At 36.2% G+C, this 24,903-nt stretch overlaps 1 protein-coding gene across 1 annotated transcript in view; it reads left to right on the top strand.

Moving 5' to 3' along the window:
- Positions 1 to 24,903, top strand: part of LOC107194549 — a 219,094-nt gene that overhangs the window by 163,561 nt on the left and 30,630 nt on the right. The window contains exons 8-10 of the mRNA XM_015584227.1: positions 1,342 to 1,566; positions 6,299 to 6,502; positions 12,364 to 12,705. Of these exons, the coding sequence (XP_015439713.1) occupies positions 1,342 to 1,566; positions 6,299 to 6,502; positions 12,364 to 12,705 (771 nt within the window). The remainder of the gene's footprint in view (positions 1 to 1,341; positions 1,567 to 6,298; positions 6,503 to 12,363; positions 12,706 to 24,903) is intronic.

The following is a 24,903-nucleotide window of genomic DNA, read 5'->3' as shown; positions in this document are numbered from 1 at the left end:
ATATATATATACAACTACAAGAAATTATAAATTTAAATCCAGTTTGCAAAAGTAATTTTGCACATTTATTCTTATTATTATAAATCGAGTAAATAGTTTATGATTGTCATGGATTTACATAATGCATAATTTTACTATAAATTGAATGTCATTGAAAATGGTACTTTCTTTCAATAAAATTAGACCCCGTTCTGTTAGCAGATACTTCTTTTAAACTTTCTTAGAACCACCAGTGCATTAATGTTTTCCAACATATCTTTTGTAGACCATCAATGAAATTATATTTCTATATTATTATAATTCTAGTTGACAGTTGCATGTTAATACAGAAAATAGGATAAAGATGTGTGAAAAATGTGTAATATTTACAGTATATTTTGCATTGGTAAAATGTATGCAAAGAATTAGCTCTGAATGTCAAGTGTCGATCGATTATACGGTACGTCGAAGCGTAACGTTACCAACGGCTACCATATTGAATACATGAAGTTAAATGTTTCTGTAACAGCTACTAATATAACTTCGGCATTAATTGATTTGAACACGTACAGTGGGTCCAAAAAGTAAGCACCCTTTAAAACAGAATGACTCTTTCAAAATTGGACCAAGTGACTTGTATTTCTTTGTGAAGTTGGAACGATTAGTATACTAAATGATGTGTTAACAAAATGTTGAAAAAGTTGCAATTGATTGGAATCGCTAAGAGAATAGTAAATGTCGTTTTTCACAATTTTTTTGACTAACATAAGACTGTAATGAAAATTGAATAAATACATTTTGAAGATTTATGTCAGTTATATACATACTGCAAGTTTTATTCAAATCGGTTCATACAGAAACGAGTAACAGGCATCGAAAGATGTAAGAATCTTTAGATATACTACAGTTGTTGGTCAAATGCCACGAAAAACTGCGATTTTCAACATTTTTAACCGTTTGTATCTCATAACAATGTTAACCGATTTCGACGAAATTTTCAGCATGCATATAACTAACATAAATCTAAGCAATGTATTTATTAAATTTTCATTACAATCTCAGATAAAAAAGTCCAAAGAACTCGAACTTTACTATTTTCTTCGCGATTCTGACCAATTGAAACCTTTCCAACATTTTGTTAACACATCATTTAGTACACTAATCCTTCTAACTTCACATAGAAACTCAAGTAACTTGGCCCAATTTTGAAAGAGTTATTGTGTTTTAAAGGGTGTACGAATACTTTTTGGACCAACTCTATATGAATTGAAGTAGGTCTGTAAGTTGCATTATATTCATTATATAATTAGAATCACTTAAAATGTGCCTTAAATGTGAAATGTTTTCGGTAACGTTGTTCAGGTGCCCTTCTAAGTCCAAGCCCGACGCCACCTGTATTCTCAAGATGGAGTACCAGTCTGCTGAACAGCGCCGGAAGTTCGCCGGCAAGTTCGGCGAGGTCGTCTTTCAACCATCGACAACCGTACTTGGGCTGGCGTTCACAGGAACGTTTAACAAATCCGCGAACACCGGCCGAACGTCTTGCTCAGGGTATTCTTCCCCAGTTGCAAGCAACAAACAAGGTTTGTATTCGTATTTAAAAGAATTTTATTTGTATTCCTCTTTAAAAGAACTTCATTTAGATTTGTATTTATTGTATTTGTATTTAAAAGTGTTCAAAATTCATCACAAGAAGGATCAAAAAAGTAACTTACAACATTTGAAAAGGGAACGCGGAGAACGCGTACTTCCGGTCTTAAGTGTCAGGACACTTGATAAGTTTGTAGTCAAAGCACGTAAGAATCATGATAATAAATCGTCATTATTTTGCATATACTAAAAATGGTACAAACAAAGATAATATATTTCATATTATATACAATATGTACTAATGTATGTTTACTGGTAAACGTTTAGAAACAAAATGATTAACCAGGGACAGTATAATATATTTTCGTTTATCACTTGAGTATCTAAAGGTTTGAAGAAAATGGAAGATCCATGTACTGTTTACTCTGTAAAAACGTAAAAAACTATTTGAAAATAACATTTATCACTTATGCATAAACAGAAGTAATACATACGATATTCATAAAAAGTTTCTTCATTTTTATTGGTAGGGGTGTATATCCTTATTATTATTATTTATTATTCATTATTTATTATTGTTTATTGTATGTATAAAAAAAAATGTATCTATCCCCCTATTCGTTTATAACTCAAGAACTACTGGATCAATTTTGATACGGTTTGTTTTATCGTGTAGTGCAATTTTCGGGAATGGTTCTAGGCTATCTAACTTTTTCGATTTACCAGCGAGGGCGTTTTTCGAGTTAAAACACTGAGCATATTCGACGAATGGTCAGATCTTCTACGCGCATACGTAGTAAAGGCCAGATCCCTCTTGGAACAGTCGGGGCACAATGTAAATACGTGAACTTCCCGTCCTTCAATCAACGGTGAACTGAAACAGACAAAACAGTTTAGAAGGCCGCGTATCGATGTGACAATGCAAATGGAACTTTAAAACCTGTTTATTTTTTATCTTTTATCAATGAAAACCTCATTAACATATTAGTAAGATACTTTTGATTAAAATGATACCACAAACATGATATAATTTTGATCATTTGTAACTAACAAATGTAATAATGAAGGAAATAGTTGATTAAATAAATATGGTCTAAATTATTTCATGTTTGGTATCATTTTAATCAGAAAAATCTCCACTATGCTAATAAAAGTTTTATAAACGAGGAAACAAAAATAAAAATGTTTCATTGTTGTGTTAATATGTTCTCATGGATACGTAGCCTTTTTTTTTTTTGCTGCTTCGACTATCACTACCTTTTTGTATTTCACTCGTCCTTTTCTTCGACTCGGACTCACAAGGAAAGGTTCCGAACCCGAAAATTGAGAAATTGTTCAATTCCTTTGGACTATTATACCACCAAAAGAAAAAATTTCCACTATGCATCATGTATAAACAAAATTATTTTTTCGTTACTTTGGTGACCATGAACTCTGAACATTTGTCGAATATTCACTGCACCGATATGTTGCATAGCATGTGTTAGGGATTAAGGCGAGAAACAAACTCACAACTGTGTAAATGCACAACGAAAATCTTTATTAAGTGTATGAACATGCTCGTTGAGCGTTCGAAAAGAGAACAAGCGTGAGAAAACCCGCAACGCGTACCAACTCAGCACGCCGCAGTACTACCAACCACACACGATACACGGCGCTCGTGTCGCCGGCCAATGGCGTGATTAGTATCGCACCAACAGCATGGACTCATAATCTCCATGAACTTCTGGGTATCAGTAACGTAATATCCAGAATTGGAATAGATGCAATTTGATGATGGGAGTGAAGTAATGGCTAAAACAATATTTATTACAGCCTTCCACTGTTTTTCATATGTTAGAATAAAGTAATTTTTATAATATATTCCATTTCTATCTTAGAAGTGCAGATTCTCTTCTATTTACACCTCAACTGAAGAAATTGCTAAGAATATTTAGTCGGCCATACCATTTTAGAATTAATAGAATTCACCCTACTGAAACTTCAATGTGTGAATTAGTCTTAAAGTATTTTAATAATTAAACTTTATGTGTGTGGAAAATTAATGACCATTCCTCCAAATAATACTCCTAGTTTTATACAATTCCTTACCACTTATTTATCAAAAGTCTAATTGCCTGTCGACAAAGAAAATAAAAACACGATACCAACTGAAACGTTAGTGCCATTACTTTTGCATACACCTAATGAAATAATTCCCTGTTACTTCTCGACAAGAAAAGAAGACGAACCGTAGACACGTCGAAACGACCGCGAAATAGATCGTTTATTTTAGAACAGACTTTTGTCGGTAACGAGATGAACGAAGTTCACGAAGTCAAACGAAACGCGACCTGGGAATTGCGTCTCGTGTAAAAGTCAATTTGTCGTGGGATTCAAAGGCCACAAGACGCCAGGACGAGGACTTCTGCCAGAATGTCTAATTATAGAAACCTTGTCGCATTTGCGCGCTGTCTGCGTAAATTAAAAATAAATTGGACAAAGAGGAAAGCGAAGGAAAGATGAGCGTGGCGAGGGTCGGTTACGGTTCGAGGCCAACTTTTGTTTTTTATTGATAAATTCGAAAAAAAAATGAAAAACACCGGAAGTTTCGTGCTTAACCCGCCGAGTACTGGACTCACGGAGTGTCTGAAGCCGGATCATTTCTGACACACATCGATAGGTTACTAACACAAAGTCACGGTGGCTCTTACCGAGACTAGTAGTTTCGTCGACTAGAAGAAAGGACAGTGAATAAAAAAGGAAATAGAGTGAGCCGAAGACGTGAGGCCATTTGATACAATGTCACACGTCGATCAATTCCCGAATTTCACGGACAGCACCGTCACTGTGAGCGCGTCGCTCTCGGGTGCGCGTGACTCCGGCACCGGCCATAGAGGGTTAATATTTCGTCAAACAAAACATTAAAAAATGATAGTTAATTAATTTTTAATACTAGGATTAACAAAGGCATACTCTACGACGTATTTATTACAAACATTCAATCGTGAACGTTTTGATTAAGCTACGGACGTTTATGCAAATTTTATTAATTATTCTTGTTAACTACTCACAGAAGCTGGAGTTCCAGAATTGAAAATTCAACAATACCTCCGATGGACGGTATCCAAGCCAAATAATGATAGCAACGCTGTTAATAAAGTGTTTCCAATACAAATAGGGGAGACCGGGGCAAAGTGGCCCTAAAAAAGTTTAAAGTAGAATAAACTTCTTTCTTTTTAATAAAAATGTGTACGGATAATTTTATAATATAATTTAAACATTAGTATTGACAAATTACGAGTAGCAATACTTTAGACAAACTTGAAATATTTTAAAACTCAACTTGAAAACACAAAACCAAAAGGCTCACTTTACTCCATGTATGGGGTAAACTGAGCTATTATCTGGGGTAAAGTGAGCTGAAATAAAATGTCCCATGTTTGTATCTTAAATAATTTGACATCGTGAAGCCTACACTTATTTCTTATATATACTGGAGTTATATGTATATACGGTTTAATTTTTATTAATTTTGAGAAAGTGTGGAAATCTACATGGTTGATAGACCGTAGAAATAAGTATGACACAAAATAAACATTTTGACTCCACGACACCGGTTATGGGTTAATTAAGGTCATAATTATTATATCAACTTTATTAAAATTTTTTAAATATTCAAACTATTTTTTAATAGAAATTTAACGTCGCTAAATTTTAATTAGATAAACACATTTTCCTCTGAAATTAAATTAAAATTAATATTAAAAAAAAATAACTATTAATAACAATTAATAAAATAAAAATGCTAAATAATCATTTATAAAATTATAATTATTAATTAAAATTATTATGAAATTAAATGAAAATTAATAATATCTAATATTTAACACGAAGTGTTAATTATAATACATTAATTAATGACGTAACGGAAAACATGAATTTATATTATCTTGGATATCTCTAGAAAAAAAATAATTATCAGCGCAAGTAGTATGTTTATGACTCATCTATTGTGGGACTATTAAAATAAGTGTGCCCGTGTTTAGAACTAAGAATTGAAGTTTATTAATAATAAAATAAGATATATACAACATAAAATATAAGGAAAATAAATGTTCAACAATCCAACACGCAATTCTCAGACTGGAACTCTACACAAACTCCACGATTCTCACCACGATACTCTCCACGCAATGTCCCAATCAACGCTGGATTTTCGCGCCCTGACCCGAAGGTCTCAATCCCCTTTCCAACGCCTTTTCCCACGCAGATATTCTAAAAAAACTCTCCACGCCAAACTCACACAGAGTATATGGATCCATTCTCAGAAACGAAACCATGCGCCCATCTGCACTTATCGCTCCGCCGACTCGGAAGTCCTAAAGGGCCTGGGCCTAGACAATTTTATCTCCTCCGCCTCGACATAAACAGTCCAGCAATACCACACGATCCAAAAAGCTAATCTGAAAAAAAAGACCATTCGGAAATACCTAAAACTTCATTCTTAATTTCTTAAATGAATATACATTGTTTAGTACACGAATGTGCATAATTATCATTGTTATACTATATAAATTCAATATATTACAAGAATTTGTAAATATATTCTATTTTCAAATAAATAATTAAAAAAGCCACTTTACCCCAAGGCTCACATTGCCCCGGTCTCCCCTGGATTCCTACTCGAGTGTGTACAAGTTTACTGTTCCCAACTACCCCCTATTATAAAAACGAGACATTAAAATAGTTATTTCGTCCCCGCAGCAGCAACAACAACAGCAGACAACGAATCAGCAGCTAGAAGTAAGGAACTCGATAAAGGAAGTAACCTCTGCCATTGTGCACTACGTGCAAAGCGGTCAGGAGGTTGCTGGAGGGGGCAGGCTCTCGCCTCGACCTCGACCTGAAGACTGGGATGACAGGGGCGGAGCAAGATCGACCAGCCCCAGAGGTGAGCACTAAACAACCCATGCCAAAAACCATCCCACCACCACCACAACCATCACCACTTTTACTCTCTACGAGAAAGGTAATTTTGAGTTTTCCATCTTGATGTGTTCTTTCTATGTCTCTGCATCCGATCTGCGATCTAGACGCCTCTTCTTCATCTTGTACCTTCGTCTTCTTCTTTTTCTTCTTCTTCTTCTATAGTTTTTTGTCTGGTTTAACTGCCTCGCGTTTCTCGAGCGAATGTTTGTAACACATCTCAGCCCTCCTCGTTATTCTCTTACTTGTTTCTCTTCTCTACCGTCCCAACGCACCACCAGTTCGCTGACTCTGTTCGTCGTTTTCTGTTTACTAACGAAACTTGCTTCTAAAGGCCAGCTATTCAACGGAAAACCAGGCTTTCATGATAGGAGAACCATCCTCACGCAACTAATCGCCTCGCTCGAGTCATACCGTATGCGTTCCACCTAAACATGCCCAGAATATCACAAGATCTTCTTACGGTGTTACCGATTTTTTCGCAAGCTATTCTTCTTTCTCGCCGGTACGCGCTATCCAAGCTCGAATATTCTTTACTCTGTCTGAGTTCCTTTCGTTCCAAACACGTTGACGCCACACTCGCAGAATATTGCTGACTTTTCGGTCAGCCGTTCGAAGGATTAAAACCAGACGTATGTTGAGAACGTTGTACAGTGATGCTTCAAAAATCCCTTAATTGAATGGTACGGGGCTTTATCGTTAGTTTCCAATTATGCTTGTAGAAGTGCGTACTATTATTCCTTGTGGTATGAAGACCATCATATTGTCAGCATGTCATCGTTATTGTAGACTGCAATTATTTACGCGATTTTATACTTTTAATCTACAGACGTTGAAATAAGATTTTCCTTGTGTCAACAAAAGTTTAATTGTGTGATGAATAATATAAAAATATTGTTATTTCGACTACACTGCCTTCTGTACATTTTTATACAGGGTGAGGCACTTAAAACTGACCACCTGAATAACTTGGGTGCTATTGGTGATAGGAAAAAATGCATCAGGCCAAAATTATTTGGTATCGAGGGGCTGATCATCCGATGCTACTAGTTTTTTGATAGGTGGAGGCGTCAAGGAGGTATGAAGGTCATCTCTGTTTTTTTAAACGGAACGGTATGTTTTTTTACTTACATTCTGATAGAGTATTTTAAGACGAATACAATCACCTATTGAAAAGGTCATTTGTGACTGATCAATTTTGGCCTGATGTATTTTTTCCTATCACCAATAGCAGCCAAGTTATTCAGGTGACCGGTTTTAAGTGCCTCACCCTGTATATTATAAGCGCATAAAATTTTCAGTGTAGCGATGAATGATTTTGTTATTTATACAAAGTTGTAAAGCAATACATAACTTGCTTCAGTTTTGATTCGTGAATCTCCTACACATAGTGTGATTTCATTTGGAAAATATTACCAACGTTTAAACGAATTTTGATGACGGAGGATTAATATGCGATCAGTAGTTCAAATTAGGATCAATACAAGAAAATTTGCAAAAAGTGTGCCATATAAAGTATAACGAAACTTTGGTATCTTACATAATTTTAAAGATTAAACAAAAATTAAGTAGTTTCCAAAAATGACTCTCTCCTAGATAATTAGAAAAAGAAATTCGGATGTTTATGCATTTATAAACTATCCAAACAGGTAAAACAAAATAAAACATTTTAAGAAGGTTTAATACATGTATGTTTAATAATTAGATCTTCCAGTGTAAACGATACAGTTTTAATTACTTACCTGTTTAATAAAAACCTTTATAAAACTGCCACATTGCATAAATAATTACAGTTTAACAATAAATGAAAGGACATTATTTTCCTCGAAGACTAAAATTTGCAATAAATTTGAAGTAAGCAGGCTTCAGTTATCAAATTTTTTATTAATTGATCCTTTTTTTCATATTTGGATACAATGTCAAGTACCACTCCGATACTTTACCTTGCTTCTATTCAGTGTATTTGATTCGCACTTCCCTTGAAATGATATTCATCAAACAAGACTCGAAACTCGAAAATCTAACGCAGCTTACTCCCTTATCCACCAATTTCTTCTTGAAGCATTATTGTACAATTTTCTGAAAAGTCTTGGAGGATCATCTGAACATTTATCTTCTGAGCGCATACAAGACGAACCAACCAATAAAAAGAAGAGAAATAGAGGGACAGGGTGAGAGATATTCATTTATAATAATCACTGAAAAGGAAGAACGTGAAAAATGCTACAGCAAGAATCATCAGCATCAACGAGTCAAGCAAAACGCGTGCCACAACAATTCCCGCGAACATGATAGATGGGCAGCCTTCACTAGGTCAAAATGAAAAAAAGGAAAGGTGGGAAGACCGCGGTTCCCCCTTTATTACTGACTTCCGTCGCTTCTCTGTCCACCTCCGTCCATCTCAGTCCATCTCAGTCCTACTCCGTCTACCGCCGTCCACCTCCGTCTTTAATCACGAGAGTCTCGCCGAAAGTATGCAAAGGCGACCAGTTTGCTATTTTGACGGCCTCGTAGCCCTGTGTCCGTCGCAGTACCAAAATAGATCACCCTGAAGTTTCAGTGAGCTCCCTCTGTCACCGTACTTCGGTGCCGCCAAACATATCCGCCACACGCATGACCTTAAGACAAAATTAAAACAAACACCCAGAGAACAACGTCGAAGATACATGCAGTCGGCCGCCGCCTTGTGTTCGTGTGCATGTGCGAATATGTATGTATATACAGAGTGGTCCACGCAACTTGTTCACCCTGAATAACTTATAAAGTATGCATTGTATCAAAAAACTTTTTAGAGAAAAGTTGTATGGATTGAAGGGTTACATAATGTAATGCATATTTTTTTCTTGTAAGTGGAGGCATTTCGGAGATTTGAAGGTCAACTTTGTTTTTCCAAATGGAATGCTATATTTTTTATGGCAAAATATCGAAGAGCGTTAAATTTTGAGTAAAAAAGTACTGACCTTTATTAACCGCAAACCTAATAATTAACGAATAATTTCACTTTGTTTGTGTTCACCACTTATGAAAATGGTGTGTGCGTAATATCAACTTGATTGATGATAACTTCTCAAGATAGATCAACACTAACGATAACTTCAATACTGAATCACGGACAGAATAGGCGATTACGATTTGATACGCAGAATCGGCCATGTTGGTAAACATTGTCACGTAAACTCCGCGGTCTTACAGAAATCTTTGCTGGTATTGAATCTCCAACTTTGATATCACACACAGACCATTTTCAAGAAATAAAGTGAAATTATTAGTTAATTAATAGTTTTGCGGTTAATAAATGTCAGTGCTTTTTTACTCAAAATGTAACGCTCTTCAATATTTTCGTATAAAAAGTACAGCATTCCATTTGAAAAAACGAGGTTGACCTTCCAATCTCCCAAACGCCTTCACTTACAGAAAAAATATATGCATTACATAATGTATCCCTTCAAACCATATAACTTTTCTATAAAAAGTTTTTTCATACAATGCATACTTTATGAGTTATTCAGGGTGAACAAATTGCGTGGGCCACCCTGTATTGTATATGTATATTACTCACATTTTGATACCTTATAGATCTATGATGCAAAAAATAGGTCATTCCGTTAAAAAAAATCAAAGTGACCTTGAAATCTCTGAAATACCTCCACCCACAAGAATTTATTACTTATTAATATTATTGACAATCGTGTACTAATTACCATGGCGTGAAATTTATCGATATCTTGTATTTACACCAATCGATCACGAGGTTGAACCTTGGACAGGATGTTGAAAGAGTAATGGTCATTGGGCTTTGGCTTGATCAATCCTTACATAACCTTACATTCCATGAAAAATTTGTGTCGGATTTTCTTGGGCGCACGTTTTGTTTTCTGATACTTTAAGTTGTAGAGACGATAATTAGGTACCTACTTGGAATACACACAGTGCAAAAACATCTGTACTTTTTTGTATTAACCTTTAACTATAGACAACTCGTCTCAACGGCGAGTCTGAATTTTCATTTCACTCTTGTAACCTAGAGGAAAATTTTGAAAGCTATAGCGTTTTGGTACCTTCAATAAAATTGTCAGGAAGTTGCACACTACTTCCACCACAGTAACGAAAAATAACGTACAATTGATTATTAAAAGCATTTGTTATATAATCGTTGTCAGATTACTTATGTCTGAGACCAGTTGTCTGTAGTTAAATGTTAACATTTTGTTGTGAGTAGCTACGAGTGGGTTATACGCGAGATGGATGTAACTATCTATAATTATTTCCAATTGTACATCGTATGAAGTCTTCTTATTCTTGGACCATAAACTTCAAAACCTAATATGAAGTTCAAACATTTCCTAACATATTTCTGTATTAATTACTATAATGTCATCCAAAGTTTGGGATTAAGTGTTATTCAAAAGTACAGTATCTTTAATTTCGAATTAGAAGGTATGTATCTGCTCTCCACTTCAAAGAAAGAGGTTTATAAAGTTCAAATAATGTCATAAAAATAATTTTTTTCGAATAGTCATTCAAGCCAAAGGTAGTGGCCTAAAATTTGCCGATTTATATAGTATAAAAATACTTCTTCTTTAGTATTTATACTTGTTCATAGCTTCATTTTATTATACAATATTTTAGGACCATAATGTAAAGTCCCGTCAACGGTAGGATACAGTTCTTACTGAAAATTGTAATATCGCCCGTATGGAGTTAATACAAGGGTACAGAGAATACAAAATTACCAAAGACGCAAATTATTTTTAAACTCTTAACCTTCGTAACTTTTTGAATAATTGTAATGTCCTCAAGTATTAGTAAATCGTGAGCGATCTGTAGTTTGGCCAATCACGAATGGAATAGAACGAATGAACACATTCAGTTTTATTACAATTACAAAGTTCTGTTAAATTAAATTATTAAAGCAATTAAAAACATTCTTAAACAAAAGTATTAAAATACAGTGAAATTAGATGATATTGGTGCAAGTTCTAAAATGAAACCTACTATGGATATTGGAGATCACAGAGGTTTAAATGTAAATATTAAACCGGGCATAGTTTCTCCTGAAATTCTTATTCTCGGTTCACTCTTAACGACGAATTTCTAGTGATGCGAGACTTGGTCAAACAAACTATAGATCGGTACACTATAAAAAATAGGATTATTTAATAGAAGAAAGTGCGAACATATTAGTAAGAAAATACCAAATGTATTTCTGTCATTTAGATGAAATTTCAATCCAATAACCCTGGAAACACATTTATTACTTTATGATTTACATTCATGATTTTATGTTCATGATCTTGCACAGTGTACTACTTCTCTGTACCGTTACTGTTAACTATACCTTTCAATGCTGAGCAATGTGCTTTTGAAAACGTTTATTTTCTACCAGTTCACAACGACCGCAATATGTGCACCAAAGGTTAATGAACAGGTTATATACGAGCAGAGATCATTGCCGCCATAGACATAAACCAAGAGATTCTCAGATCAGATTCGTCTCTGACACCCACAACCACTATTCTCTCGCGCCCGTTGCATCAGCTTGTCTGCATTGTAATTAACATTTCTGTATTAGAAGCTTCACTAATACAAACTAACCAAGAGTGAAATACATACAGTAGTAACATACACCAGGAACAACATACCTCGGCCTTCCCCCTTTTCTACAGACAGAACAATTTTACACTCTCGGTCGCGATTGCCGCGTTCCCTCCTTGTTTCGGAGAGGACGGGGCGGTTCCGTCAAGCTGCACAAGAAGTCAGCCGAAAAAACGCCGATCATCGGCCCTCTCGCGATCTGTCTAATCTATTGAAACTTCTCCTGCGAAGGGAGCGTGAAGCTGTGTTGGATGGAGAGCTCGTTCGTTGGCACGAGACCTGTGGACTCGCCGGAGACGCCGATGAGCCTGGCCACGGAGACCGACTGCTGTCCCGGCTGCAACGCGACGGCCACCGAGTCCTGCAGTTGCGTCGACTCCGCGACATCCGGTCTGTTCTTGGACCTAACGCCGACCCGCGACGACGGCCAGCAGCAGCAACAACTGGGCGGGGCCAGCAGCCTCTGCCCGTCACCATCCTTCTCTCTAAATTATCACCACCACCATCCACATCACCATCACCGTCAGCTCCATCAGCAGCAGCAACCGCAGCAACAGCAACGCCCTCACCGCGGTGAGTTGCTGCTCGCCTAGCGGAAGCCAAAAACGATAGAGATCGAACAAGTGAACACGTTACTACCGCGAACCATCGAAAACCAAGGGTCCCACCGCGTAAACACCAAACCCAGACGATCCCTCGACGAGGCGTTGCTCCAACGCTGCTTCAATAGACCTAAGCTGACGAAGACGATTCACCAAACCTGGAATAATCTTCACGGTTCCTTTTAGAGAGTCGCCTACGTGGACGTCTGCTTCTTCGTGTCTCCTTGGTATCCCCCCGTAGCCACGCTTGCGAAGCTGTAGAGTCTAGATAGTCGATGGATCCTCGCGATGAGTAGTTCCTCATGGAATGCTGCTGGTAATTCTCAAGGATAAGCAAAATTATAGGTATCACGTAGAGCAGAGCTGCATAACTTCTGCTCCCGGAGTCGGTGCCTACTCCGGGGGTACCCCCACTACGTCGCTTCGGCTGCCTCCCGCGCTACCTACCGAGCGTCGCATGCATGCTACGGCGCTCTATACGTAGCGGCAGCTTGAGCCGCATAATGGGGGTACTCCCGGAGCAGAATACTGACTTCGGGAGCAGAAGTTATGCAGCTCTGATGTAGAGGAAGCTTGGCGAATGATGCCAAATCTAGGCTACTTTTTGGGAACGTTTCACATCTTCTGACAGTTGAGGATCAAGTTCTTTGGGTAAGGTGTTATACTCGTTGTTACGATAAAACTCGTTTCTCCGCCCTGTTGACGACGCGGTCATTAGTTTGGCCTGTTTCGAAATCTCGCACTGTTTTTCACGCAACTTGACAGGGAGCGGTGAACGATTTTCTTGGATGTGTTACTTATGACGTGCTTTCGAGACTTGTCCGTCTAGGGCCACGCTCGATTACGCTCGCGAGCTTGGGATTCCTTCCAATCGGCATCTTGTTTCGTCACTGTGATCTAACAGTTTCCACGTGATTACGACGCGACTATTTATTCCGTGAGGATTGACGTCGGGAGACGATTGGAACAGGGCATGGTTCGACGTGTCGCGAATTTCTATCGGAAGAGAAATTATTTTTGTACCTCGTTATATCGTTGTGTAAAATAAGAAGCACGTTCTTCGCCGCAGAAGGTGAGACGTTCAGACGCTTTTGCTGTCTTGTACATATATAATTTTTCATTCGATCTTTCGCATGGAATTAAAACAAATCGATCCAACGCCGAAGGATCACCTGTCGCTCTTGTACATTGTTCACAGCTTTTGTATAGATCGCAGTATTTACATTGCGCTCTACTTTCCGCACGTTTCGTTATTTGCATTGTACGATCCGTGACCAACTCCAAAGTCATTCAAAAGATTCTACACTGCGCTTAAACTTGATTTGCTCGGTTTGGGCTGTTGATAAAGATAGTATATTCGTTGTATTAATTAGATCATGTTAAAGTAATTAAAGACGTAACTTATTAATGGTGTTATTGTTTAGAGAGGGAGAGTAAATATTATCGGTGTTTTTCGGTTACGTTGGTATAGGTCTACACTCGAAATAGAAGTTTTTAATCTGTTAACTATACAAGTGCAATTATTATCTTGTATTTAGAGTGATATTTGAGGCTCTGAAATAGGCCGGTTGTTCGTGCACCGTGTTGGAAACAAATAAGAGATATAAAAATTAAACACTGTTGCATAGAAATATGAGATCAACTATAGTCGAAAAACGTAAAGTGGTAAATGTGACGAAGAAATAATTGGTCGAAATTATTTTGAATATAATTGTGGTAAAATCTATCAAAAGCGACGATCGTTTTCGTAACACATCGATGATTGTTAGTAAATTTATATTTTTATATAGAATTTATGCAGAAAATTGCATAAATATTGTAAATGTGTGTAATTTTCGATAAATATAAAAGCATGATATTAATTTCGTATTATAAATGAAATATCGAATCGTTCTTGAGATACGGAGGTAATTTTCTAATTATTCACGAAGAAAAAATTTCTACATATTTGAAGAAGTATATAAGGTATGCATACAATACATATTTAGTTTATCACAGGTATAATTTTTATTTTTGTATTTTTCTTTTAACAGGACGTTTGTATATTTCAGAGTAGTGCAGAGAGAAATAATGAAACATTTTCTGTAGTACAAAATTGCTTGTTGAATATTCATAAAAATTGTTACCTTTAAATTCTAATTACATGGAAAACTAAAAAAATATGTAACTATAAATTTCAAACAGTAACTATTTTTCAATATTAGCCACTAAAAATGATCTTGTCATAATTAAAAAATTCTGTCTAGATTTACATGTTTATAATTAAGAAAACGTTTACAAAATTAATGAATCACATAATATTCTATCATTATATTCTGTGAGTGAAAATAAGAAAGTAATAGTATATAATTTCATTATTAAATAATTCCAATAAAAGTATGTATTGATGGTTATTTACGGAGTCAAACATTTATCTGTTGAATTCACTGTAATTAAATTTATTATTTGACACCATTAAAAGTAATAACTATAATTAGTACCAGTTAAAATCAAAATTAAAAGAGAAAACCCTATGAATACTTTTTCTTCCAGATATAATATTTTTCTTATTTAAACATTTAATAAAACGCGTCCAGATTTATATTTTCATTATTTCACCCATAGAAAGTACCGACAATTGATTGTTCGTTTTTGGAATAAAATTTAGAAAATTATAAAAAAATCGGCAGATTTCATATAGAGATCAAGTAGTATTGCTGAAAATAAACAGTACCTAACTTCATACTTTCAATCGATTCTATACATAGAAATTTTTCAATGCAAGGAATCAAAATTCTACTATCAAACGGTGCATCGTAAATAATTATTACAATCTAGACGTGAATGTGACAAAGATCTCGTGAACAGTGGATCAAACCTTTCAACAACAAGAAACGCCAGGAACCATCTCGTTTCATTTCAGTCTTGTACAAATTACTAACTAGGTAGCCTAGAATTTTGTATCGCTTACATAACAATCCCATTTGATGGGTCATTCACTCGCAGTGCTTTCATTTTCCGTGTAAATACAAGCCTGAGGGACTAGCGGAAACGCAACCCCCTATATACAGCTCTCTTCAGGATTTGAACATTAGCCTTCTATGTAAAAGTCATGGGATTCGAAATAAGTGTCGTACATGCCCACGCCGATTATCTTCTCCGTTCATTTATCGTTTTCGTCAGCTTTGCCGCACGTGAACGTTGAACTTTCTAACTGAACTGCTCGAGAGTCTGGATCAATCCCCGCACACTTTAAACGCAATTCAAGCACACTCGATGATTCTGGTCTGAGAAACCATTCTTTTCTACACACTTCTTTTGAAATTTTCCGTCGAACGTCGACGACAAATCCACAGAGATTGAATGAAAATAATCGAAAATCTGCGTAAGAATGACAATGTACAGAAGACAGTGTTCCTCTTGTATAGTTACGCCGCTCGGCTCTCGTAAAGCTGCGTCTACACTCTACAGTATACAACATAACATGTTATATAGCAAAGTTATAAAACTTATTAGAAAAACAGAAAGAAAAATGTTATATAACATGATGTTACATAACATTTTCGTGTTATATAGCAAGTTATATGTTATCCATTTAGTGTGACGCCATTATTAGCAATGATAAGCAAAATCAGAGATTTGAGGCTTTCACGGCCCGGCATCATACAGTTCTCACTGTTGAGGCTTTCGGGTGTAAGCCGTGTCCTTGTGGAATTGTTTTCCCAATGTTTCGCAAGCATTGCAGCTAGCTTCATCAGGGGGTCGAAGACACACTGATACTGGTGTGTGTTTTGTGGTGCTCCTCTGATATACTGGAACTTGGTCACGTTCCGGTTCATTGCTTACCAATCGAAATGGGAATTTTAATGGTCAGTTGAACAATTAAAATTCGATTTTTGATTGGTAAGCAATGAACGGGAACGTGACCAAGCTCCAGTATATCAGAGGAGTACCAGAAGACACACCAGTATCAGTGTGTCTTCAACCCCCTGATGAAGCTAGCTGCAATGCTTGCGAAACGTTGGGAAAACAATTCCACAAGGACACGGCTTACACCCGAAAGCCTTAACAGTGAGAACTGTATGATACGCGAAATGTTAGACATACTTGTTCCAGACTTGTCTGAAAGGTATAAAAAGTCTTGTAACAAGTTATAAAACCATGTTGTATAGCAAGGTTATACAACAATTTGTTGTGTAACACTGTTGTGCTATATAGTGTAGACGCAGCTTAACGCGCACATACGGAGACGCAGATACGATTTTGCAATCTTTCATTGACTACCTTTGCTTTACTGACAAATACGAAGATTAGTGATGATCTTAATCCACTTAATAGTGATGATATTAACGGGATCGACAAAGCGCGACTATAAACAGGGAATACTGTGATTGTACGAATCAGGGAAAGATGTCGGAAAAGCTTCATGAAAGTAGAATTTGTTTTAAAGGGTAGTTGCTTCGATTCTCTTCGACGTTCCTCGTATATATTTCGTCATTCCACAGACGGTCTTTCGATTGGTTCCACGCCCTTCCTCGAACGGGAGCGCGTCGTCAGACTGTCTAGTAGACTTTTTGTAAGTGTCGTTCGTTTCTATACACACGATTCTTCCGTCTTTATTTTGGTCACAAAAATATTTTTTACTAAACTTTGTTACTTTGTTACGACCGCCCCTCGTCGTTGAAAGAACCCTGTGAAGGATTCCCCCACCCTATAGTTTGCTCCACGAGTAATTACATCCTACTATACACCCTCCCACCCCCCCCCTTCTACCACAAAGACCCCTACTTTGCTCTCGAACCTTACAATCACTTTGCCTCCGTAAGTCTTTGTACGAAACACTCCCGTCTCAGACTTAGTCCCGTTTACTTTTACCAGTAGTCTACTTTTTTGCGTTCATGTATGTTTGCTGTAAAGTTGTCCATGTTTATATTGTATTTCTAGCTTACTCGGTCTTATACATATATAAATTTATGAATATATGTATACGTACAAAGGAAACACGTATGGATTCGTATACACAGTTCATTATTACTTGCAAAACGCGTTGTTTATGTTATTATTATTGTTACTCATTTAATTACGAGTGCAGTGTTCGCAGAACCGTTGGTAAACTTGTATTATTTAATATGTGTACCTTCTTCTGTGCTTTCTATTGCATTCTCGATTTTACCTGTAACGAGTTTGGTCAAGAAACTTGATACTTCGAGTCAATCTCGTTCGTTCGTACAAGCGTTTCCTCCGTCTGTTGTACCGGACGGTTCTGCGTGCCGGTGCTTCTGCTTTTCTTAAGTAAATCCGCACTTATTGTTCGGATACCACCAACGATTTATCATTTCTTTGTAGAGTATAATTACCCTTTGGCAACAATAAATTATTGTCATTTACCCTTTGTGTTGTTTGCGTTGATGCTCCTCCTTTTACGTTCAGTATTCTTCTGCAGTATCTCACACTTATTTTTCTTCCTCTTACTATTCTCACCTACCTGCCGAATCGGGGATTGAATGGTAGAATAGTTTTTACTCGCGTAGTTCTGAGGAACCTTTGTTATTGGTTTCAACCGAAAAATGTGCTGGTATAAAAAGAACTCCTTTAGGAGAACGTTTCAACGGACTATGCTGCGTCGTGTGTAAAATATTCGACGTAAAAACTCGATAATGTTAACGATATGGGTAAAAATCTACAGTGTCGTAAAATATTTTGAGTAACATTCGCTGTCCTCGTCTTATTAAAATGATTAGTTACGAGTCGAAATTTACTTAAATATGAATCAGAATGAAGATTGTATTTATATACAGGTTTCATACACTTATAGTACACAAGTTTGATGAACATAATACAGTAAATCCTCGATGAGTGTTCGAAGGCTCCTCGGCACTGGCAAGGAGAGGTCCACTGGTGTAGGTCAGCACAGTTATAGAGCGTAGAATTCTGAAGCCAATGATATTTGTTTCAGCCGCATATGACCATTAATTTATGAAATATTTAATGTTCAGTGTCGAGGAGCCTTCGAACACTCGTCCACATTTATTTACTATAAAGTTAGAATTTTAATGACGAAATGTTCATTTTATACGCTGCTCAATACAATTAGAAGCGCAGTATTATTGGAAGCCCGTTGCATCAATTAAGCGAAAGTAACTTAATAAATTAACATTTTTTCCATACGATACTAACACCCACATTTTATTTTTCTAATAAAATTTCTAGGAATTGTACGCCGTATTGTCGGGCACGGCGAATGCAATATACAATCCCTTAAATGTTTTCAGCATTATACTTAACTTCTGTTCTCGTTTTACTTAATTGAGCATTCACGTTTGAAAGTAATATAAATCCAGTCTTTGCAAAAGTGAATGAAAGTATAAAATACATAATTCCTCAAAACCTGAAATTTATTCTAAATAAATTAAAATTAAATTAAATTAAATATTTCCAAGTAATAAAGATTTACAAATAAATAATGTTACATATAAGACAAACCTCAAAAGGATATTTTTTTTAAACTTTTAATTAAAATTTGTTTTTCTTGATTTTAATTTTACAAAATCTCTTATTAAATCTTTAAATTCGATAGATCTTAATAATTCAGCTTTAATTGCTAAACGTGTTAAGCATGATAACCGATTATTTAACATAGCCGCTCTAAACATATGTTCTATTTTTTTCAATACAGAAAATAATCTTTCGGCCTCACAATTTCCGATAGGAGTAGTTAGAAATAATCTGTATGCAATATATGTACATTCGGAAAAAGATCTATTAATTGTCAATCTACTATCCAATTCAACACCTTCAAAGGAGACAGTGAATTATCTTTTTGATTTTGAATTTTTGTGCAATCAGAAAAAAAACCTTCAGGTTGTAATTTTAATAATGACTTACTAATTCATAAACAAAACTATCCTGTAAATCTTTCGAGTAGATTTTCACTAATTGTAGAGATTTCATTTGCATTTCACCTCTGTCTATGGACAGTAAGATGCATATAAATCCAAATAAATCAATGACGTGAGTATAAGCTTCACTTCGCTTTTTTAATTTTGCTATTAACTTATCAATTATTAAATAAATTTTCTAATTATTTCAAGCAGGAAACAGTAAACAAAAATTGATTCAATTATTTTTTGACATACATAAATGGATGGCTTACAATGGTGGCCCCCTAGAAAGTGGGGCCCGGGGCTATAACCCCCCTAGCCCCCCCCCCCCTTCCCTTGACCGGCCCTGTGTCTGTTACAAACTAATGTCTTCTTTTGATTTCTTATGATATTAAAGTCAATGCATTACAGTATCCTAATGGATAACTTTAGCAATAAATGCTTTTGATATGAATTCTTAACTAGAGAAAAGTACAAAATATAGAATACCTCGAAAGAAGAAGGAATGGACTTATAATAATATGTAATTACATGAACACCCCCAGTTTAGTAATTACGCTGTAAATTCGTTAATATACGTAACGAGTGTCTTTGATTTTATTATTTATAAAATAATCTACAAACATTTAAGCTTGCATAAAAGTGAACAGTTTACACATAACTTTCAAGTGTTACCAAAAAACTACCACCACAAATATGTGAAAATAGTCACTTCATAAGCAAACATTCAACAAAATTAATGTCCTTAGTTTCAGCTTCATTACGATTCCTCGGAACTATTTAAAAAGTTATATAATCGCTAGTGCATTAATTTTCAATCCCTGATTCGCCTCGCATTAGTTCTCTTCTCTCCCCCATCATCGATTTCGAGTATGTCACGCGACTGCCCACTCCGTGACATGCAGTATTTCTAGTCAAATATATATATATACACACGTGTATCGATTAATTTGGTTGATGCGCTCTGCTTGTCTCGTCACGGTAAGTGCTGCATTTATTTCGCCGTTACAACGCTTTCGTTCCCTCTTTTACTCTCTTGCTCTATCCTCTCACTCCATTTCTTTCTCTTTTTCAAATCTTTTCCTTCTTTTTTTTCTCTTAATTGTTCCCGCTCGCGACTTATTGTTGCATTCACGCGCGCGAGCTATACCAGATGTGTACTTCCAGTCGGAAATAGAGCATAAAATGGAAAGAAAAAGAACAGAAGAAGGCTCTTGCGCCGTTTTTTCCAGCCAGACGGAGAACGGGGCTGCTCGTGTATGTCCGGTAACACGACGGTTGAAAAAAAAGGAGCCGTGTTTTCAATTTCGTTTTTGCGTTCTGCGCTTTCGTGGCCCTCGGCGAAGGAAAAGTGCTCTAGTTAAAAATTAGGCTTAGCGTGCGTCTGGTAGTAGTAGGAGTACAAGTAGAGATCACACGTAGAAATGTAGAGAAGTAGATGACGAGTGAAGAAAAATCTTGGGCGTCTGTAATTCACTCCCTCCCCCTCCCCCGTCCACACCCTCGGCCCCGGCCCCTCCCTCGTCCCACCACTTTTATTTTTTTTTTTTTCATCACGATTCGTTACGCGCTATTCCTCACGCACGAGGAGCTTCTAAAGGTATACTATGCACACTGTTTCGTTTGACAGATGCAGCTTCTGGCAGTGATTCTTTTTCGAGGGGATATAATATAATATTATATTTATTACTATTATATTGTACTCTTTAATTCATTTTGTTTGTCGACTCGTTAGATATACCTACTAATCCGCCATGTTTCTGACAAATTAAATATTTACCTCTGTAGCAGTTAGGTGCCTTTAAATGATAAGAAATTGAAATATGGAGTTAATGAGATTTGCTATTGTGGTTTGCTGATCTATGCCATTTTTACCGAACGAAAGGTCTGGAAGATATTTTAAAATTATATTAAATTGTCGTCGCATTAAGAAAGTAATGCATTGGTACACCTAATGTTTACAGTGACGAGAATTTAAAAAAAAATAATGCTTTTTGCACTGGAAATTTTATTAGATTACTATTTAGTATATTGATTGTTTATTATCTAAAAATCGAAAATCACAACGCTAACTTTAATCTTAGTAATTCATTATTGTCTTTAACGACTATAATATTTTAGAGTAATTGTTATCGCAATTATGATGTACATCTAGGTAATAGGGCTCATATTTTCACTTATAGAATAGAAAAGCAAAGTCAAAAATTTCATAATTTGAAAATCAATGAAACAATACTTACGTTTCTCAGTTCCCTATACACGTGTACATATGTGCATTTTCCATAGATAATCACAATTTTATGTAGAAGGTATCCCATTTAAAAAATATCCACACAATTTTAACACAATATCCATTTTGTGTCTAAAATATTCCATATTCATTTACAAGTAAAAATACTCTAATAAACAATCAGTAATTAAGGAACGAGTATTTGAAAATCAACGTCGACAGAAGCTATAAACTAGAGGTATATCGTAAAATAAAGTTATAAAATGCAGTAAAAATTATGAAATAAAATAAAAGTTGTGTTGGATTTGGCAATACGTGCAATTCCTATACAAGGTGTCAATAAAAATGTAAGACACTTTCACAAGGTCGATTCTACATGCAAAACTAAGATGGAAATTAATAATGACTAAATTGCGTTTGAGGCCTCGTTTACGACATTAACTATTGAAAGTAGGGGCAAAATCCACGTGAAAGACGCCTGAAGCGATAGGTTATACTACTCGAAAAACCGATTCCCAGCTGATATATGGGCTTGATCGATGGCCCAGTGAAATAATGAATGAAATGAAGTGAAATGAATAAAACCAACTCGTAAAACAGTTGAAGGACGTGTATCTCAAGTATAATATCTCGTCGCGTAAGACGTATTTTACGCGTATTTCGCCTGCATTTTCAGTAGTTAACAAATGGGAAACAAAGCCTCGATCGCAATTTTTTCATTCTTGATTTTCATCTGTTTAGTATGTACATAGACATATGCAGGGTAATCCATGCGACTTGTTCACCTTGAATAACTTCTAAAGTATGCATTCTATGAAAAAACTTTTTATAGAAAAGTTGTATGATTTGGAGCGATACATTATGTAATGTACATATTTTTTGGTAAGCGAAAAAGTTTCGGAGATTTGAAGGTCAACTTCGTTTTTTTAAATGGAATGCTATATTTTTTATGCCAAAATATCGAAAAGCGTTACATTTTGAGTAAAAAAGTACAGACATTTATTAGCTGTAAACCTAATAGTTAACTAATAATTTCACTTTGTTTCTTGAAATTGTCTGTGCGTAATATCAAGTTGGAGATTCAATACCAGCAAAGCTTTCCGTTAAACCGCGGAGTTTACATGATAATGTTTATCTATTCTGTCCGTGATTTAGTATTAAAGTTATCGTCAGTGGTGATCAGTCTTGAGAAGTTATCATCAATCAAGTTGATATTACGCGTAGACCATTTTGAAGAAACAAAGTGAAATTATTCGCTAATTATTAGATTTACAGCAACTAAAGGACAATAATTTTTTTATTCAAAATTTAACGCTCTTCGATATTTTGGCATAAAAAATATATCATTCTATTTAGAAAAACGAAGTTGACCTTCAAATCGCCGAAATGCCTCCACTTACAAGAAAAATATATGCATTACATAATGTATTCCTCAAACCCATATAACTTTTCTATAAAAAGTTTTTTCATACAATGCATACTTTAGGAGTTATTCAGGTTGAACAAGTTGTGTGGACCACCCTGTATACTAGACTATGCGGTCTTATGGTAGGGATGAACTCGGCACTAGAATCTTTTTAATGAGACTGTTGGTGGAGACATTACATACGCGCAGCATTCCTTCTCCGCATCGCCCTCCAGTCGCTTTCTCCTCTCCCTCTGCGATGTGCGAATAAGGGAGGAGTTACTCCAGCGCTACTTCTGTCCTTCGGTCTCGTTCATTCCTACCATAAAACTGCGCAGTCAGGTATACAAGGTGTAACAAAAACGTTGGAGGACCCGGAAATGGCAGACGCGTGAGGTGATTTGAAATAAGTTTTCCCTTAGCAAAAATGTTATCCGAGGCTTTGTTAACGAGATATTAACGAAAAACCCCGACCAATCAGTGCGCGAGTCTGCCGGCCGAGTTCCTGCAGTAGCGTTGACTACCAATCGCAGCGCGTAACCAAGGCTGCCGCGGGAACTCGGCCCGCAGACTCGCGCTCTGATTGGTCGGGTTTTTTCGTTAATATCTCGTTAACAAAGCCTCGGATAACATTTTTGCTAAGGAAAAACTTATTTCAAATCACCTCACGAGTCTCCCATTTCCGGGTCCTCCAACATTTGTGTTACACCCTGTATAACGGCTGTATATTATTAAAAGTAGATTGTTTTGTTTTCAATTTTTGAAACCTCATAGTGATAAATAACTATACTCAAAAGGGTAGAATAAACGAACAAAAGTTACAAAATTAACGTAAAAAATAAAAATTAAACCAATATACAATTTTATAACAGCAGTTTGTCATGGAAATAGAGTAAGGGAAGTGTAGTACAAAATGGAAGCCCTAACAGCTATAGAGTGAAGGAAGTTTCCTAGTTTCCGGACCCCACGTAGTACAGCAGTTCAGTTATATTTTCGGACCACGAGAAGCTTCACTTTTCCCCTTCAATGAGAATCACTGCCGGTTATTGCACTATGTAGAGTCCACCTTGCAACGAGAGCGTCTCATCGAACGTTTGTCGTCTACTTTCCCGAAGTTCTGGTGAATAGCGTGCCTGAAGTTACTTCAGTTGTCGTTCGAACATTGAGAAACATTAACTGAGACAGGAACACGGGGTGCTCGTTACGAATTTGTCTGGAAGTAACGTAGAAATGTCGGAAGGACCTTTAAAGCAATTTTCCACATTCTCTAGACACATTGGGCTGGCGATAACTTTCCTTTGACTTCATCGAGGTAAGAAGACTCATTGTTGTATGGAAGAACGTCGAAGTTGCTGCCAATCACCGACTTTTTTATCAGGTTGCGTACGAGTTGCGAGAAATCTCGTTTTCACGTCTTGCTATACTTTTCTGACGAAGTGTTATAGCTGCTTCAAAGATACAGTGTTAGCCATAAACGCGGCCGACCCTTAGACCATTAGTACTCGATCATCGGGGGCCCATTGTGTCCCACCGCACTCAGGGTCGTACGCCACTTTTAGCTATGGGGTTCCGAGGAATAAAACGAAAAAGACTGGAATATTTGAAAGAAATTTACGTTTTCGTAAGCTTTCATCAAGAATGAAAGGGTCAAAAGTATTTTAAATCTGAAATTAG

This window comes from Dufourea novaeangliae, unplaced genomic scaffold, assembly GCF_001272555.1.
Source record: "Dufourea novaeangliae isolate 0120121106 unplaced genomic scaffold, ASM127255v1 scaffold10, whole genome shotgun sequence".
Classification (NCBI taxonomy): domain Eukaryota; kingdom Metazoa; phylum Arthropoda; class Insecta; order Hymenoptera; family Halictidae; genus Dufourea; species Dufourea novaeangliae.
Note: the sequence above shows the minus strand (reverse complement) of the source record. Positions and strands in the feature narration are given on the sequence as shown.